The sequence below is a fragment of the Sardina pilchardus genome, chromosome 17, assembly GCF_963854185.1.
Source record: "Sardina pilchardus chromosome 17, fSarPil1.1, whole genome shotgun sequence".
NCBI lineage: Eukaryota > Metazoa > Chordata > Actinopteri > Clupeiformes > Clupeidae > Sardina > Sardina pilchardus.
This window is the reverse complement of record NC_085010.1, coordinates 21,713,304-21,732,918: the sequence shown is the minus strand read 5'-3', so window position 1 is coordinate 21,732,918 and position 19,615 is coordinate 21,713,304. Positions and strand designations below refer to the sequence as shown.

Here is a 19,615-nt window from a genome sequence, read left to right as displayed (position 1 = left end):
AGACAGGGCTCTCAGCAGATAATGGATGTTGTTTTTATTGGGCTCCACCGATCAGTAACAGCGGTGAGGGCAGCGATTGCGTTCCTCTCCTGTCCTCTCCTGAGTCATTGACAGGGAGGTGCAGCAAGGCTTTAACGATGTCTCGAGGGTTATTTACGGAATTTAGCTTCCTTTTGTTAGTGTGACTGATGAGAAGCGTATGCGCGTATTTGTGTTCTATATCTGAAGTTGATGCACAGCCATAGATCAAGTTGTTTACACAAGGTTTGTTAATGAGACACTATTCTGTTGACATGCAGGCTCATAGTGGTGAATGAGTCTGCAGTCTATACTAGGGGATTTCAGATCAGATAATGACAAATATGAACGTGGTACATGCATAAACTAGATGTACTGCACAGCGGTACAAAATATGACCGCCGCCCAGTCCTGCACATTCTCTCGCTTGTCAGTTTGTCTCCATCTCCTACTCAGTCCCCTACTCTTGCAACTTTTGTGTATGTAAGTGTGTGTGTGTGTGTGTGTGTGTGTGTGTGTGTGTGTGTTTGCCTTTGTTTATATGTGTGTGTGTGTAGGGGGGGGGGGGGTATTGGTGCAGGAGCACTCCTGCTATTGACCATACAGAGGGATCCTGATGTTGATGACTGTGCGTGTGCGGTCTGGTGCAGGTGGACACGATGAAGAAGGCGTACCATGCGGCCTGCAAGGAGGAGAAGCTGGCCACCAGCCGGGAGAACAACAGCAAGCTGGAGAGCAACTCCAACCCCGACGCCACCAAGAAGCTCCAGGAGAAGGTGGACAAGTGTCAGCAAGAGGTTCAGAAGGTATGTATGGAATGAAATTACTGCAAAAACGTTTGTATGCCTGTAGATCATAGTTTGTACTCGTAGAAATGTTTTGTACTCGTAAAAAAAAAATGTGTACATGAAAAATAATTTTGTATGCCTGTAGATTATAGTTTGTAATCGTAAAAAAAAAATTGTACATGAAAAATAATTTTGTCCTTGTAAAAAAATGTTTTTTGTGTCTGTAACAAAGTTTTGAGCTTGTAATAAAAACCTGTCCTTGTAATAATTTTTTTTTTTCTACCAACACAAAATCCTGGTACGAACACAAAACTTTTTTCTACAAGCACAGAATCCTGGTACGAACACAAAACTTTTTTCTACAAGCACGGAATCCTGGTACGAACACAAAACTTTTTTTTGGAATTAGCCAATCACCATGCTATCTCAAAAATAGCCAGCCAATCACAACACTGCTATCTCAAAGTAGCCAATCACCACAAATCCACCGGCCATACTTTGCCTCCTTGATTTTTCCTCCACTTAACGTGACCTGATTTAGCCAAAGATCTCACGGGAACTATCTATCAAACTTTGCTTCATCTTCATATCATTTTGGTGGAAACGTGGTGCTAAATTCCCATAAACTTTGTTCAGTGAACTGGTAAAACCGTCTGTTTGTAAGCAAAATAAAAAAAATCACGATCTTTTAGTTTGTTTACCGTTACCTTGCAACCACAGCATAGTCCTTCAAATGTCAGTCATTTCCTTTGCTGCGAAACAACGATTAACAACAATTAAAATAAAACTAGACAATGACAGGTTCACAAACTCTTATTTGCCGCGAGGTAACGTCAACAAAGAAAAGAGAGTCATTTGCACATACTTTCACAATATTTTATTTTGGCATGCAAAAAAAATCTGTATTGAGATTCGAACTTGTGATCACAGATTCCAAACCCAATCACTTCTCCACAACACTACTCGTAATTTCCACGTGAAACAAAGGAAATGATTGAGATTTGAATGACTATGCTGTGGTTGCTAGGTAATGGTAAACAAGCTAAAAGATCGTGATTTTTGATTTTGCTTACAAACGAACGGTTTTACCAGTTCACTGAACAAAGTTTATTGGAATTTAGCACCACGTTTCCACCAAAAAAGTGATATGAAGATGAAGCAAAGTTTGATAGATAGTTCCTGTGAGATCTTTGGCTAAATCAGGTCACGTTAAGTGGAGGGAAAATCAAGGAGGCAAAGTAATTGGCCGGTGGATTTCTGGTGATTGGCTACTTTGAGATAGCAGTGTTGTGATTGGCTGGCTACTTTGAGATAGCATGGTGATTGGCTAATTCCAAAAAAGTTCCAAAAAAAGTTTTGTGTTCGTACCAGGATTCCGTACTTGTAGAAAAAAGTTTTGTGTTCGTACCAGGATTCTGTGCTTGTAGAAAAAAGTTTTGTGTTCGTACCAGGATTTTGTGTTGGTAGAAAAAAAAAAAAATATTACAAGGACAGGTTTTTATTACAAGCTCAAAACTTTGTTACAGACACAACATTTTTTTTTTTACAAGGACAAAATTATTTTTCATGTACGAATTTTTTTTTTTACGAGTACAAAACATTTCTACGAGTACAAACTATAATCTACAGGCATACAAAATTATTTTTCATGTACACATTTTTTTTTTAAGAGTACAAAACATTTCTACGAGTACAAACTAGAATCTACAGGCATACAAACGTTTTTTCAGTAATTTCATTCCATAGGTATGTGTGTGTTTATGTATCTGTGTGTGTGTGTGTGTGTGTGCGTGTGTGTGTTTATGTATTTGAGTGTGCGTGTGTGTGTGTGTGTGTGTGTGTGTGTGTGTGTGTGTTTATGTATCTGAGTGGGTGTGTGCGTGTGTGTGTGTGTGTTTATGTATCTGAGTGGGTGCGTGTGTGTGTATGTGATGGTGGTTGTGTGGGTGTGGTTGCACCTGTGTCTGTTTGATTTAGCTGCATTGACTTTCAGTTTTTGTTAACCCCCCATCCACCACAATACCTTCCTTTTGTCTCATATATATACATGTGGGATCTGCGGTTTGTTTGCCTAGTTCTGTAGTTCTGCATCTGTGAATAATCTCAGTGTGTGTGTGTGCGTGTGTGTGTGTATGCGTGCGTGTGCGTGCGTGTGTGCGTGTGTGTGCGTGTGTCTGTGTGTCTGTGTGTGTGTGTGTGTGTGTGTGTGTCTGTGTGTGTCTGTGTGTGTCTGTGTGTGTCTGTGTGTGTCTGTGTGTGTCTGTGTGTGTCTGTGTCTGTGTGTGTGTGTGTGTGTGTGTGTTACCCCCCAGACTAAGGAGCGTTATGAGAAGTCCCTGGAGGAGCTGGACAAGGTGACGCCTCAGTACATGGAGAACATGGAGCAGGTGTTTGAGCAGTGGCAGCAGTTTGAGGAGAAGCGCATCAGCTTCTTCAAGGAGCTGCTGCTCGAGGTCAAGGAGCACCTGGACCTCTCCAGCAACCACAAGTGAGAGGGACACACACACACACACTACTCTACACACCACACACACACACACACACACACACACACACACACACACACACACACTACTCTACACTACACTACAACACACACACTACTCTACACTACACCACACACACACACACACACACACACACACACACACACAACTCTACACTCTACACACACAGACATACACACACACACACACACACACACACACACACTACTCTACACAACACCACACACACACACACACACACACACACACACACACACTACTCTACACTCTACACACACACACACGCACACTACTCTACACTACACTACACTACACCACACACACACACACACGCACACTACTCTACACTACACTACACTACACTGCACCACACACACACACACACACATACACTACTATATACACACACACACACACACACACACACACACACACACACACACACACACACACACACACACACACACTACTCTATGCTACACGCACAAAAGAGAGAATGACACAAGCAACCATATAGGCCAGGGGTCGGCAACCTGCGGCTCTGGAGCCGCATGCGGCTCTTTAGCGCAACCCTGGTGGCTCCCTGAGCGTCTTCAACAATGTATGAAAATGAATGGGGGGATTTTTGTTTGTTTGTTTTAATATGGTTTCTGTATCAGGACAAACATTCTTAACGTTTTCCAATGTTGTAAAAATGTGCATAATAAATATTAAAGTTCAACATTTCTGTCAACGAAGATTTGATAGCCTACGACACACGTTTCAGAGCGGCGCCGTGCCATGCAGGTGGCTGTGGTTGTAAACAAACCGGCGGGTGTCAACATGGCCATGGCATGGATCCCAAAGGGAAAAAGAGAAAGATAGCCGATGAGATCAGATAATTTAAGGCAGAATGGACCGAATCATTTGCTTTCATTGCCATTGCGGAAGGATTGCCTGCATGTTTGCTTGCTTTGTAATGAGAAGTTGGCGAACAACAAAAAGAGAGACATTTAGAAAGACATTTTCAGGGAAGGCATGCTACATTTGCAGCCGACTACCCAGTTGGGACTGAGGGAAAAAGTGCGATTGCAGTAGCCTACTTCTGGAGAAATTTTGTTGCAACCTGAGAGATATTAAAACGTGGAAAACAACGGTTCACGGACGGTGATTACACGAAGTTGAACTTAAAGCACCAGCGGAGTAGTCACGTGGTGTGTCATTCTCTCCGAGATGCGCTGTAGGGAAAAACATTTAATCATGAAAGCTCGTTATGTAGCCTCGTTGTAGCCTACTTAGTCATTTTGATAGTAGGCTAATATAGATAATATACACTTACAGCCTGTGTTACCTTCATATAAGGCTTACATAAGGCTTTTAATTTTTTTGCGGCTCCAGACAGATTTGTTTTTTGTTTTTTTGGTCCAAAATGGCTCTTTGAACATTTTGGGTTGCCGACCCCTGATATAGGCAGAACTGAAGTAGACGTGCATGCATGCATACACATGTACTGTAGGCCTACATTTATATCCTCCTGAAAGAGTTCAGAGAGATTTATTCCTCGTGTACACAGTTATATCAGTAAGGTCTTTGGTATTATTTGCCCTCAATGGTGCCTTCCAGGCAGCGCTGCCTTCAAGGCACTACTCCCCTCAGTTTAGGGGTAGGATGAGGGTTGAGGGGGTTAAGGTTAGGAGTAGTGCCTTTTAGGCTGTGCTGCCTGGAAGGTGCCGTTGGGGGCAAAAAAACACCATTGAGCCAGTATATAACAAGCAGTAACATGTAAGCCTGGTTAGTTTCATGACTGTAAATTAGAAAGAATCTATGTAGACAGAAGAGATTAAAAGCAGAAGTTAATAATAAATAATTCAATAAAATGGGATAGAGCCCAAGGTATTAGTTTGAGTAGGCATGTCTTATGTTGAGCAGTCTAAGAAAAGAAACGTCTAAAGAGAAGATCGCGTTGGTAGACTACGTGTGTGTTGGCCATAAACGGATAGATAATAGCATAATGGTGTTTAAATGGACAAGCACACAGGCGCATAAATGGAAAAATAAACACACACACACGCACACAGACTCAGACACAGACACAGTTAAGCTCTCCTTAATGTAAATAATTACACAATGGTATTTAAATCAGCAATCACACGAGTACAAAATGACACACACACACACACACACACACACACACTGTTAAGCGCTCTCCTGTACTTTCCAGATTCCAGACGGTCTACCACACACTGGAGGACACGGTCAAGTCGGCCGATGCGGAGGAAGACCTCAAGTGGTTCCGCAACAACAGCGGGCCGGGCATGCACATGAACTGGCCCCAGTTCGAGGTACGCCACCCTACTGGCACAGCCCACTCCTTTAAGGACTAAAAACCTTCCATTGTTCACGTAGTTCCAGAACTATACCGGGTAGATCTAGAATTAGCATTCGACTGGCATTTGGTTCAAAAATGGTTCCTGAAGTTCAAAATGGTTCCTGAAGTTCATTGTCCAGTAGAATCTTAAGGTAGCGGAGCTCAAATCGCACATTTCTTGATCGTTCTCCTCAGAAAGCTAGTGAGGGCACTTAGACTGGCACGCAGTGGGTGCTTAGACTGGCATGCCGTGGGCAATGAGAAACGGGCTGCAGTGTAGGGCGTAAACAAGCCTGACTCATATACAGTGCCTATAGAAAGTTATCATACCCTTTTGAAATAGTTACTTTTTTTTGTCTTACAGCCTGAAATCAAAACCCATTTTTAAAAAAATCTTTTCCAGTTTTATTTACAAATGTAGCTGTACAACATCAAAATAATGAAAAAAAAGTCAACAGTTCTAAAAATTAATAAAAAATTAAAAACTAGAATAACAGGGTTGGAAAAGTCATCATACCCCTGACTTAATACTTTGTAAAGCTTCCTTTTGCTTTCATTACAGCCATCAATCTGTTTGGATATGTCTCTATTATAGCTTTGCACACCTAGATAGGGGAATATTTGCCCAATTTTCCGTGCAGAAATGTTAAAATGTAGTCAAATTCTGTAGGGAATGGCGATGGACTGCTCTCTTCAAGTCAATCCACATATTTTCTATAGGATTTAAGTCAGGGCTCTGACTTTGCCACTCAAGGATATTCACCATCCTATCCTTAAGCCACTGCTTTGTTCTTTTGGCAGTATGTTTAGGATTATTGTCGTGTTGGAGGGCGAATGACCTCCCCATCCTCAGCTGTCTAGGAGAGGGACGCAGGTTTTCCTTAAGAATGTGGGTGTACTTGGAAGCATCCATTTTCCCTTCTATCCTGACCAATTGCCCAGTTCCTGCTGAAAAGAAACATCCCCACAACATAATGTTGCCCCCACCATGCTTCACACTAGGTATGGTGTGTTTTGGGTGGTGTACTGTGTTGGTTTTCGCCAAACATTGCGCTTGGAGTTCAGTGCAAAAACACATCTGGAATATTCTGCTACCATGTGGAAAAAGCTTATATGGTCAGATGAGACTAAGATCGAACTTTTTGGAGACTAAGATTGAAGTTTCTGGACTGAGCTCCAGGCGCTAACCAAACACAGTATACACACCCAAACACACCCAAAACACACCATACCTACTTTGAAGCATGGTGGGGGCAACATTATGTTTTGGGGATGTTTCTCCTCAGCGGGGACTGGGCAATTGGTCAGGATAGAAGGGAAAATGGATGCTGCCAAGTACACCAAAATTCTTGAGGAAAACCTGCGTCCCTCTCCTAAACAGCTGAGGATGGGGAGGTCATTCGCCTTCCAACACGACAAAAATCCTAAACATACTGCCAAAAGAACAAAGCAGTGGCTTAAGGATAGGATGGTGAATATCCTTGAGTGGCAAAGTCAGAGCCCTGACTTAAATCCTATAGAAAATATGTGGATTGACTTGAAGAGAGCAGTCCATCGCCATTCCCTACAGAATTTGACTACATTTTAACATTTCTGCACGGAAAATTGGGCAAATATTCCCCTATCTAGGTGTGCAAAGCTATAATAGAGACATATCCAAACAGATTGATGGCTGTAATGAAAGCAAAAGGAAGCTTTACAAAGTATTAAGTCAGGGGTATGATGACTTTTCCAACCCTGTTATTCTAGTTTTTAATTTTTTATTAATTTTTAGAACTGTTGACTTTTTTTTCATTATTTTGATGTTGTACAGCTACATTTGTAAATAAAACTGGAAAAGATTTTTTTAAAAATGGGTTTTGATTTCAGGCTGTAAGACAAAAAAAAGTAACTATTTCAAAAGGGTATGATAACTTTCTATAGGCACTGTAGTACCCTGGGACTTCCACTTTTCTAGGAGGCGATGAGTTGTGTCATATTTGTGGCGTTTATGACTGGAGTTGTTCAGTCCCGTGAGAATAGCTGCTTGTTATGCTACCTAATTGATACATATTTATTTGGAAATGGAGCCAGAGTTAGATGGAGAGAACCGGTCTTTCAAGTTTGTTCATGGATCTACTTACCTGTCACACACACACACACACACACATACAGACAGACACACACACACACACACACACACACACAGACACACAGTGCTCACAGTCGTGCCTTCACACACATGGACATTCATTTGCATATACACACACACACACACACACACACACACACACACACACACACACACACAAACACTTGCATCATGCAAATACACCTGAAGGCAGTGTTGTGTACATATGTGATCACAAACACAATTGTATAATTAAACGCAAATGCAGTCGACCATGAACACACTGACACCCCCCTCCCACACCCAGTAAACCGAGAGCAGTGATACTATCTACACCAGCGCAGAGTGGAAGGGAAGTTTAGCATGTTCTACACGCGTGGGTTGTCCCATGACCTGCTGATCCTCTACTGATATGCTATGCTACGCTAGCCCTATATCAGCGCTGTGAGCGTTGGAGCATCCAGACTGTCAGGTTTTGTTCAGTGACATGTTTGACATGTTTGTAGAGCATTTAAGCCAGCACCACTGGTAACCAGAGTCAGCATGTCTTCTATAGCAAGTGTACATCAAGTTCATGTGTAATAATAGAAAGACTACTTTGCGTTCCGTTAGCCTGATCATAAAGAGAGCTTGTGTGTGTATGGGTGTATGTGTATGTATACACATACCTACAGTACATACAGTAGGTATATATTTTTTCAATCACTTTGCAGATTCAAATTTAATCTGTACGAATGCCATTGTATCACTGGGTGAAATTGGGTGAAGGAGATTGTCTGAAGAGATCAAAAGACGTTTTTCTATCTTAATTTATTGTATAATTATGTGTTGCTTGATAAATTTGATTGACTGATTTGAATTGATTGTAAGCTTGTAATGATGCTGCCACACTGTTCATCAGCAGATGCACACATTCTCCCAGCTGTGCTTTCGTCACTGTCCACACCAGGCAGAGTGCACTGGTGGAGCTACAGTTTTGCATTGTGTTCCTGTTCTGTTCTGTTTTTAACAACTCCTCCATACCCCTCAACCCCCTCCCCACCCCATCCCCACCCCCACTTACCTCCCTGGGGTGCCCTCTGAACCCCCCACCCCAACCCCACCCCACCCAACCCCACCCTCCTTCCTTGAATCCGATCTTGACAGAAAATGGAGACTCCCAGTCCCCGCACACGCCTTAGTAAGAGAAGGTCCTTTAGAGTGAGTTCTGCTCTCTCACAGCGGTTGGCGGGTTCACACAGCTCTCTCGCTCTCTCTCAGCGTGTGTGTGTGTGCGCGCGTGTGTGTGTGTGTGTGTGTTGTTAGAGAGCTATACCTCAAGGGAATGCAGTCAAATTAGAAAGACTATTGTCATAGAGAGGCCACAGATGCTTCCTGATTTAAGAACTGTTATGAGATCAGTACAAACAGAGATCATTGGTTGGGTTAAGTGTGTGTGTGTGTGTGTGTGTGTGTGTGGTGTGTGTGTATGCGTTCATTTCCAAGGGACATTCAATCAAGCAATTCAATCCAACTGTCATTTATTTTTGAATGACTTTTGATTACTTGGATTGATTGAATTCCCCTCCTTACTTTCTCTTTCCTGTTGTATGGGTCTGCATACCTGTCTTTTTTCCCTTCATGTTCTTCCTCCTCCTCCTCCTCCTCCTCCTCCTCCTCCACACCTCTCTGAACTCTGGGCTCTTCCACCCCCCCTTCAGTCCTGGAGAGGTCTTGGCGCTAACTCGGGTTCGGTCCTGACTTTCGGGCCTGCGTTTCTGAAGGTTAGGCCCGGCGGGCTCGCAACCCGACACCACACCACTGTTCTCTGATCAGCACTGTATCTGGCCCTGTGGCATGTCACATGACGCCTGATGTGTGACCTCCTGACCTTCTGATGTCACAGTAACCCTGCCTGAGTTGTTGTCCTGGCAATTAACCCTATGACCTCTGGTGGTATTAGGTGTGTTGTCTGAGAGACCAATAGTCGTTTTATTTTCATTAATTAAATAATTCATTCATTCATTCATTCATTTATGTATACGTTTAAGCGCTTAAGATGATACATAAACATCCATGAATAACAAAGAAACATTTATTTATGTATTCATCGTAGTTGTATTGGGTGCTAATAGAGCTCTAGATGCTTCATGATGCATTAGGGCTGTCTGCATGCATGGCCCTCTTCACTGCTGCAGTATTATGTACAGTAGGCTGTGCTGGTCAGGGCGCTTATTGCTTCATGGTGCTGGTGGTGGTGGTGGTTGTGCTGGTGGTGATGGGGCCGCTGAATGGTGGGTTGTGGCTGCTGGATGCTACTGGTGGGCTGCACATATTAAATCACTGTGCAGAATTTTGCCCTGATTTGTGTGTGTGTGTGTGTGTGTGTGTGTGTGCAAGCACGTTTGAAAGTTGTCTGAAATCTCACTTTTCGTGCACTGGCTCTTTTGGTGTTTACTCACAACCCAAACTTGGAGCAGGTGATTTTATTTTATTTTATTTACTTTAATTTATTCATTTGTTTTTTGTTATTATTATTATTATTATTATTATTATTATTTGTGCGTGTAAAGGCACAGTGTGTGTGTGATGTGCATGAAGTGTGACTAAAGTAGATCCACATCCAGCTTAGCCAGCCAGCAGATTCGTTTTGGCTCAAAGTACATGTACTCACACTGAACATGAAACCTTGCATCGCCTGTTCTAATTTTAGTCCCCAAGGGGAACTACCTGCACATGCTGGTATTGGTTTTGACCAAGGGAAACTTTCTCTGGCTTTTTCTGTACTTTGTGTGTGTGTGTGTGTGTGTGTGGTAACAGAGCTGTTATTGTAAGTGTTTGAAAGCGATTGAGCTTGTGTGTGTGTGTGTGTGTGTGTGTGTGTGTGTGTGTGTGTGTACGTGTGTGTGTGTGTGTGTGTGTGTGTACGTTTGTGTGTGTGTGTGTGTTCGTGTTCTAGGAGGAGAGACTAATGCATCCGGTGTGTGTGTGTGTGTGTGTGTGTCTGTTGTAGGAGTGGTCCGTAGACATGAACCGCACGCTGACTCGCAGAGACAGGAAAAAGCCGGGTGATGGTGTGATGCTCACGGGTATCAGCCAAACAGGAGACCAGCCAGCCAAGAGCAGCAGCAGGTAAACCTCACACCTGAGAACAAATCTGCACACCTAAACATACCTGAGCAAGTGAGCATATAGCATCATGCATCTGAGCCAGTCTCTGCATAGCCAAATGCACATACAGAATTTCCTACATGACTAAATATATTCTCTAAATATATTTGTACCGTGTTATATTCACTCACCCACTTCCTACACACCCACGGTAATTTCCTGTGTGTTAGCCGCATTCAGTATGAGGTGCAAGACAGTGCTTTAGGCCAGTTAAAAGAAACAAAATCGTATTAATATCATATTAAGTTCCCCCATATGTGCTAACCTCATAGCTGAGAACATTTTGAAAAATCAATGTATAAGCCGCGGCTAACAGTTGGGAAATTACGGTACGCGCTCATGCATGTTTGCACACCAGAGACTCTCTTTAAAGTTTCTCATGAATAGGGTGGAGAATCTGCATTTAGAGGATGAAGTGACCAACAGGTAGTTTTATCAGAGAGGGCTAAAGCGGGTAGTATTGAGGGATCTTCGGTTGTATGGAAAACACATTCTCTTCTGTAGATGACTAAATGCAAAAAGTGACTCAAAAAGTGGAAGAATGTGGCCTGCTCTGCGTCACTCCTCATTCTCACACACAAACACTGCACGCCAACACACACTCTCACACACACACACACACACAAACACACAAACACACACACACACACACACACACACATACACATGCACACACACACTCACTTTCCTGGCCCTGTGACCAGATAGCCCAAAGTTTCCACTACAGCGAAGCCTCAGCAGACGTAAACACGAACCCACAACAACACATACACACACATGCCACGAAGCAGGCCTCGCTCTGAAGCCACTGTAAACATCTTCAAGAGGCATGTTACTAAGACAAACACACATATGCACATGCACTCACACTCATTCTCACACTGACACACTCACACTCACATGGTTCAGTTACACACAGTAGACAGACAGGCACAAATATGCAGTTACACATGGCCCAAGGGGCACAGTCACAGACCAAATAGAGAGACACACACACACACACACACACACACACACACACAGAGAGAAGCATGCAGTGGACAGATGAAGACACACTAAACAGGGTGACAGTCCTAGATTCATGATTCATCCCGCCTTATTTATAGTTGCTTAGATGGTGTGTCCCTTTGGCATCATGATGGCCACTAATTTCTCCTAAAATAGTAAAGTGACACACCATGCGGAGGCGTCAGAGTTGGGCAGGGAAAACCGACTAGCCGCGGTAACGATCAGAAGACGACCGTCTGAGTCCGAAAAGCCCAGTGGACCCCTCCCAGTGCTCTCCCCCCCCCCCCCCCCACCCCCCCACCCCGCCCCCAGTACTCCCAACTATGGAGCTGTTCGCCTGGGGCTCAGGGTGGAACAACTCTTGAAAACTCACTCTGCTGCCCTTGGAACATTCGAGCATCTCCCGGAATCCTGGAATTTTTTTCAGTGCGCCGTCTAAACTGTGTTTCCGAATCTCACCCTCAGAATCTAAACAGAGAGAAAGAACATTAAGTCACACAGTTCTTCTGTAAGCAAACACAGAGAACTTCTTCAAAGTTAGCCTGCTACCTGGTGGGGTGGACTTAACAGTGAAATGTGTGAAAATAGCACCTCCTCCCTTTCCTTGAAAACGGTGGGGGATCTGCTAAAACCTTTTTTGGACGCAGAGAATCCCCAGTGTAATCCCCATTTGAGACCATCTGCTTGCAACAAGTATCAAAGACAGTAGTCCCTTCAGCAAACTAAATAACCTTTTTGTTAGTGTTCTGGGGCCTATTTCACAAAACCAGAGTAAGTAGATCCAAGATAAGTGACGACACACGCGGTTGACCAAGCCTGGTCAAAGTAAACATGCAAAACACGTTTCACTAATGCTGAGCGCAGATGAGTTGAGGCGGCTAGGTCAAGCCAGGTGTAAGTTATTCGGTATGTGTGCGCGTTCTCGTTTCTCCCCCAAATAACTCACGGTTGGAATAAAAAAGACGCGAAAAATAGCGTCTTGCACACAAAGTGAACAACCGCTTTTGATATAGACTAACAACGAGGTAAAGTTGTACTTTTTTGGATGGGAATCATGATTATTTCTGTTACATAGCGGGAGTAGGTGTGGCAGACCCAGACCAAGTGAATGCAAATGTACGTATGCACCGACGTGTGAGAGCTTCCTTGTCTCGGCACGCAACGTCATTAAGAAAGCGCTTTGCCACCGCAAAGATGCACACAGTATGACTATATATATCTTAATTTGTCGAATTAGTTGAAAACACCTTTGAAAAATGTCCCCTCCACTTCCAATAAACTACTAGGCTATTCATCAAACGTCCGTCAAAAAATAACCAAACAACGAGTATGTTATTAATTATAAGGCCACCATAATTTAAATAACATCCATATGGTATTAGGCAGACATTCTGCTGTGTTTTGCGAGTAAATGCAAGTAGCAAATAATATATAAATGGAATACAGCTCTTCGAAAAAATCGCATGGAGGTCTGATTTGAATGACAGCTAGCAGAACCAATCAGATAATGTAATTACCATTAGAATTAACTTAGCTTGGCTGTTAGCCTGGTCGGGAGCAGGCTAGCTTCCAAGTATAAATTCCCATGGTAACTTATATGTGATCTCTTCTGTGAAACCAAGTCAAGGCTATGTTCATCCAGGATAACCCAGTAAGCCTGTCTAAATCCCCTATCTTGGTTTTGTGAAATACCCCCCAGCTCTTTGCAGAAGAGTTCAGCCAGACCTGTATGTATCCATCATGGGTTCCAGGAAAGCCCTGACAGATATATGGTGTTCTGAGATCAGGGTCAAAGATGAATCCCCGTCTTAGTCTTAATAGCTGCTTTCATGTTGCGTTATGCTCCAGGTGACTGTTGCAGTGTTGCGCAATGCATACAGTTCCAGCCACAGCCACAGCTGTGTGTGTGTGTGTGTCTCGTGTGTTTGTCTCGTGCGTGCGGATGAACAACATGTAGTCCCAGGAGTACACTAGAGGAATGTCAGCCATCTCCCAGCCCACCTGAACTCTGACCCCTGAGTGTTCTAAACATCCTCCCCCCCGCGCATAGCACCCATGTAAAGGACATGGAGGAGCCCTGGGTGATAGATGGGTATATTTATTTCCTTTTTTATTGATTTGTTCTGTGAGCGGGGTGGGGTGGGGCTGGGGTTCGGCAGATAGGAGGTGAGATTAGGATGTATGAGTGCCAGGAAAACAGGGACATACTGACATTTTACAGTCACCATCATACACAGTACTGAAAGAAAACCTCTGTGTTTCTATTCAAAATTCATCTGTTTTTTTTTTTTCCCTTACTTTTATTTTCTTCATTGTTGTTTGTCTGATTCTCTGACAGGGTTTGTTTTAATTTGTATTTGAGCCCTCATTTTTTTTTGCAGGTTGTCTTGCTATATTGTTTGTTGTGTAAACGTTATGACTGTGAATTAGTTAGCTGTGGGAGCATCCCTTAGTAATGTAAATACTGGCCTGCAGGTGTTCATTGACGTTCACCACCGTCATCTCTCATTGGTCGAAGATGTCACTAACCCTCATTGGCTGATTTGAAAGCGACTCATTATAGCTTTCCACAGTGGCCATTCCATCATTGGTCAAGGTGGTGTGTTCTGTCGACAAGTGCCTTGTGATTCGTCCACGTTGTTGTATGTCACAATGGTCACCATGTCCAGTAATCCGTCACTGTTCTATGGTATTCCACGTCTTACCTGTGAGTCTGAAAAGTGTAACTATAGCTGTGTGTGGTGTGTGTGTGTGTCTGTGTCACCATACTGTCTCTTTCCATGTTGTTAGCCTCGCTGTGCCTCGTAGCACAGAGCCTGTGGGCTCGAATCCATTTGATGATGACGAGGATGAGGAAGAGTCGCCCCAGGAACAACCCAACAGCAGCCCGACAGTCACGGTCAAAAAAGACCAAGTTGCCACCAAAACGTTGGTGAACAGTCAACTGTCGTGCAGTCGCTGCACTTCTTCGCCACTTTGTGTGTCCTTCCTTGCACAGCTCTTTTTCTTCATCCCTCCATTTTCCCCTGTGTGTGTTTGTTTGCGTGTGTGTGTTTTTCTTCTTCTCTGGCTCCCCCCCCACCCCACTTGGTTTGTCCTTCTTTATGGTCCCTGTTAAGTTTCTTTTTCATCCCCTTTTCTCATCAGGTTGCTGTATGTTTTTCTGCATGGGCGTTCAGCGAACGAGTACACACTCACACTCCCCCTCCATTTTGTTCATCTATCTGTCTCCTGTGTACATACACACACACACACACACACACACACACACACACACTCACTTGCACACGTTCACACACACCACCTTTGTGTGTATGTGTGTTATCCTTCAACCACCTAACTGTTTCATCTTGCAGAGTGCCCTGTGTGTGTGTCCAGCCTTGCTTCTGTTCGGTCAGACCTGCTAGGCATAGGGGGTGTTTCCTTAGCCATTCACACACACACACACACACACACACACACACACACACACACACACACACACACACCCACACACCAAAGTCCCAACAAGCACACTACAGTATACATTAGCCATCTGTCATCTCTGACAGTAGATAGGGCTGTCCTAAATACAGACTCGAATGTGAGTCCGTGCCTAATTTCCATCTCAGATTTTTGGCTCCAGTGGAGATCTCAAATATTTACCAAAGGCTAGAGAGAGAGCGAGCGAGAGTGTTCTAAGGGGGAGGGGGGAGTTGGATAGGTGCAGCCTAGTAAACAAGCTGTGTGTCCGAGAGACACAGACCCCAAAGTGTGATGCTCATCTGTATTGGAGGTGGGTGTCCTCAGCCTGGCGGGTCTGACTGCAACAAGGCCTTTACTGTGTTAAGTGTCGTGTGTGTGTGTGTGTTTGTGTGTGTGTGTTGTCTCCATGGGGACTGGTTTGGAGCTGCTGCCCTCTGCTGGTGGTGGTGAACCTGCCTCCGGGAACTCCAGGTGCTCATGGGATATGGCGTGGGCTGTGTGTGTGTGTGTGTGTGTGTGTGTGTGTGTGTGTGTGTGTCTCTGTGTCTGTATCATTATTTACATCATGATGTATGTCTGTGGTCCTGTTCAGCTTTTTTTGTTGTAATAACACGACTCCTAAATCCCCTCGCAAACAACATCATTATGGCTGGCGGGACATTGGCGTAAAGGCTGAGGGGAAATCACTGGTGCGAGGGGGGATTTAGAGCAGTCTCTCTGTGGTTTTGTGCTGTGTGTGTGTGTGTGTGTGTGCGCGTTGTGTGTTGTACTCCTGAAGGTGTTTTTTGTTTTCACCGTCATGCTCCTGTCTAACTCTTTTGATTTCCTGGTTCCTGCTACTCTCGCCTGGCATGTTGGATGTCCAATAACTGACCGCTGATCTGCTGTGTCAGAATCCACTTTTTTTTTTACAAAAAGAGAAAAATGGATGTCGGTGTTGTTGTTCTGTGACTGGGCTGTGTTGTGAGCTTGACCCGTGTACTGGTTCTGTGACCGTGACAGCGCTAGCAGCGTAGATAAGACCCAGGACTGGTCGGACGAGGAGACGGGGAATCCCTTCGCCGGGGACGCCACCGACGCCGCCGCCGATGCCAACGGCAACGGCAACCCGTTCGAGGACGAGCCTGCGTCTCCGGTCGTCTCGGTGCCGGTGAAGGCGCTCTACGACTACGAGGGCCAGGAGCAGGACGAGCTGAGCTTCAAAGCAGGTACCGTCGGAGCAGAGAAGCAAGTCCACATCCTGCCGGCCCTTTTATTCAAGTCCAGTTCTTGATCTTAAGTGCAGCCTTGGGATGTTCTAGTGAATTAGTGAATTATGGTCAATTCAATTCATTTCAATGAGCCTTATTGGCATGACTGTGCATTGTATTTTATCAAAGCATTATTAACGGTAAAATAAACAGCTGTAAGGTTAATGATAGTATGTAATGTTAATGATTTAATGTTGATGAATTTAAATAATAGTAATATTACTAACAATGAAATGATGGTCTATATCTATTGCATTTATCTAAAGCATCTTGCTGTTTACAAATAAATGATATGATGATGCATGACATGCACATAACACTCCCTTTCTTTCTTCCATTCTTTTCTATCTCTCTCTTTATCTCCCTCTCTGCTTCCCCCTCTCTCTCTCTCCCTCTCTCAGGGGAGGAGTTCATTAAGATTGGGGAGGAAGATGACCAGGGGTGGTGCAGAGGGCGTCTGAAGAGCGGCACTGTGGGTCTCTACCCGGCCAACTACGTGGAGGACATCCAATAGTGAGGCAGACGCAAAGGATGAAGGAGAGGAAAGAGGGAAAAGGAAGGAAAGAGAGAGAAAGAGAGAGAAGGTGCCTCTCATGCAGCGTTTATACGACCTCCCTCGCTCCTCTGGGCCTCGATCCTCACTGATCTACATAAAGGAATGATGGGGCGGCAACAATGGGATAGTCTAGCGGCCCTTCTTCTATCTTTCTTTATGTAGATCAGTGAGGATCGAGGCCTGAGGAGCGAGGGAGGACGTATAAACGCTGCATGAGAGGCACCCAGAGAGAGTATCGTTTGTGTAAAAATTGAAGGAGTTAGGAGTCCAATACAAATCTGAGGACTGCTCACTATTGCCCCCACCTGGTGGGATGTGGACTGAATATGCTGCATTGGAAAGCAGGGAGACGCCAAATTATACACGGTCATCTCTGGTGTGGTTGCCTACCGGTAGTCTCTTATCATACATCACCAGGTATCCTTACTTACAAACAACTCACAAACTCAAGTCAACAAATATCAACAAAATGACAGATCATCACCAAAACTTCAACTAAAGCCATTTGAGGAAAAAAAATGCTGAAAATTACTCACTGAATCCACTTGTCGTCACTGTCCAGCAATATACTAAACAAGCGTCATCATCAGCCCTCTACAAGTTAACTGTCTTACTCGCTGTGTCATAGAAGATGCTGGACAAAAATTGAGCCAATAGAATTAGCCATGCATGCCTTTGACAAATTCAAGCCTTGTACATTTCAGATTTTATTATATTATTTTTCAGAGTCTGTATTTTATCATTCATGCCTCCACTGACTTCCTTCATGCTGAAAATTCAGAATTTTGGTTTTGTTGCATATCCAACCTGCCTTACACTGCTTAGGCCTTTTACAGTATATCTTGAAGTTGGGAGAAAGATTCATCGAGGAAAGGCTGAACTCAAAGTTTAAAAGTTAAACTTACATATTCCTTTCTGTACCTCAAAACAATACACACCACTTTGTGGTAGGATCATTTGTCCAGTTTTATGTTAAACAGCACTGGCCAAAACTCATAATCTAAGGAAAATGCATTTGGATATGGAAGATATTGTACATTCTTATTTAGTGGGAGTAAATAGTCAACTCAGTGGTTAGAGCACATTTTTTATTTCTATATATTACTTGTCATTGATTTCGTTCAGTTTTAACAGACCGCAGTTTTCAGAAAGTTGTAAATGGGAAACTACTCAAACAAGATCACATTTTTAGCCTGGGGACAGGGCCATGATTGACACGATCAATTGATTGTACTTTCTCACCTATTGATTGTAATCTTTTGTCTGATGGTAGGCCAGCAGGGAAAGGTTTGAGTCCTATCCTGCGAGTCCGATCAACTTAATAGAACTGTTTTCAGAGAGCATATACACACACATACACATTGCGGGTTATGGTTTTCTGGGTTGATTTGAGCTATATATTGCTGTTATTTCTAAACTGTCTGAATGTTCATTGGGTTTGGTTGAAAAGACAGGCATGGGTAGAAAAACAACCTTTTTTATTATTATTATTCACTTGAAGCATCAACTTTATCCAAGCCTGCACTGGACTTTGCCTACAATTCTATGGGAGAACACTCGCACTTGTGCCTCATACAGTTAGTGTTAGCAATATGACACACCAGTGGCCGAGATGATTGGTCTTTGGCTACCAGTTGATCCTAAACAGAAAGATCTGAAGTCGTGTTGTGATTGTATTCTCCTTGCATGTAAATAGCAAAAGACCTTTATGAACAAAAAATTGCATTGAAAAAATAGAAATAGAGACTTTTAGTTTGAAATGGAAGACTGTTAATTTATCAGCTGCCTTTAAGAGCTGTCTCTGATGGATGAATGCTGTGATTTATTTTCCCTTTTTTTGTCCTTAAATCTGTCTGTATAGTAATTGAATATTTTATTGCTGCGGTCAAATGAATTTGTTGTTTTGTAACATTTGTATATATGATTTTGCTTGTTCTGTTCCTCATTTTGTTTTTGCCTGATAAACTTATGAAGGTGAAGCAAAATGACAAAAATCTATATTGTTAGTCTGGGAGAAATACACGATACTTGGACTGCCTGACTAGTGTGATTGGCCTCTATAAAAGACCGCCTTAATTGATATACAGAAATAAATAAAACTTAATTTACCACACACTTCAGTTCATAAAGTTTTTTTTGCCTTTTATGTTGTGGGCTTCAAAGCATTTTTGCTTTTTGCCCAAGACATGCTACACAGCTTTGCATGAGTTGGGCTGAAATTGTTTTAGGCTTTTACGAACTCCCAGGAATATGGATCAAAACATAACAAGTAAAAACAGTGTTGCCCTGTTTGATCTTTGTTGAAATTGACTTATTTAATGAATAGGATTAGACTGTTGTAAGCTACGAACATGTGCACACATGTTTTCATTTGTAATCTTAAATGTTGACACTTTCACATGTAGGCCTATGTATT

The 19,615-nt window shown here is 43.3% G+C and overlaps 1 protein-coding gene across 5 annotated transcripts in view; it reads left to right on the top strand.

Annotated features, from left to right (window-relative positions):
• Positions 1–19,312, top strand: part of pacsin2 (protein kinase C and casein kinase substrate in neurons 2) — a 35,478-nt gene extending 16,166 nt beyond the window's left edge. Inside the window, exons 5-12 of one of the 5 annotated variants that reach the window (XM_062517620.1) lie at positions 669–824; positions 3,119–3,294; positions 5,514–5,634; positions 9,471–9,533; positions 10,763–10,881; positions 14,719–14,856; positions 16,396–16,601; positions 17,045–19,312. In XM_062517620.1, the coding sequence (XP_062373604.1) occupies positions 669–824; positions 3,119–3,294; positions 5,514–5,634; positions 9,471–9,533; positions 10,763–10,881; positions 14,719–14,856; positions 16,396–16,601; positions 17,045–17,157 (1,092 nt within the window). In that variant the 3' untranslated portion in view covers positions 17,158–19,312. Of the gene's footprint in view, positions 1–668; positions 825–3,118; positions 3,295–5,513; positions 5,635–8,916; positions 8,971–9,470; positions 9,534–10,762; positions 10,882–14,718; positions 14,857–16,395; positions 16,602–17,044 lie in introns of all 5 variants that reach the window. The other 4 variants (XM_062517621.1, XM_062517622.1, XM_062517623.1 and 1 more) reach the window with 4 other exon arrangements.
• The last annotated feature ends 303 nt before the right edge of the window (positions 19,313–19,615 follow it).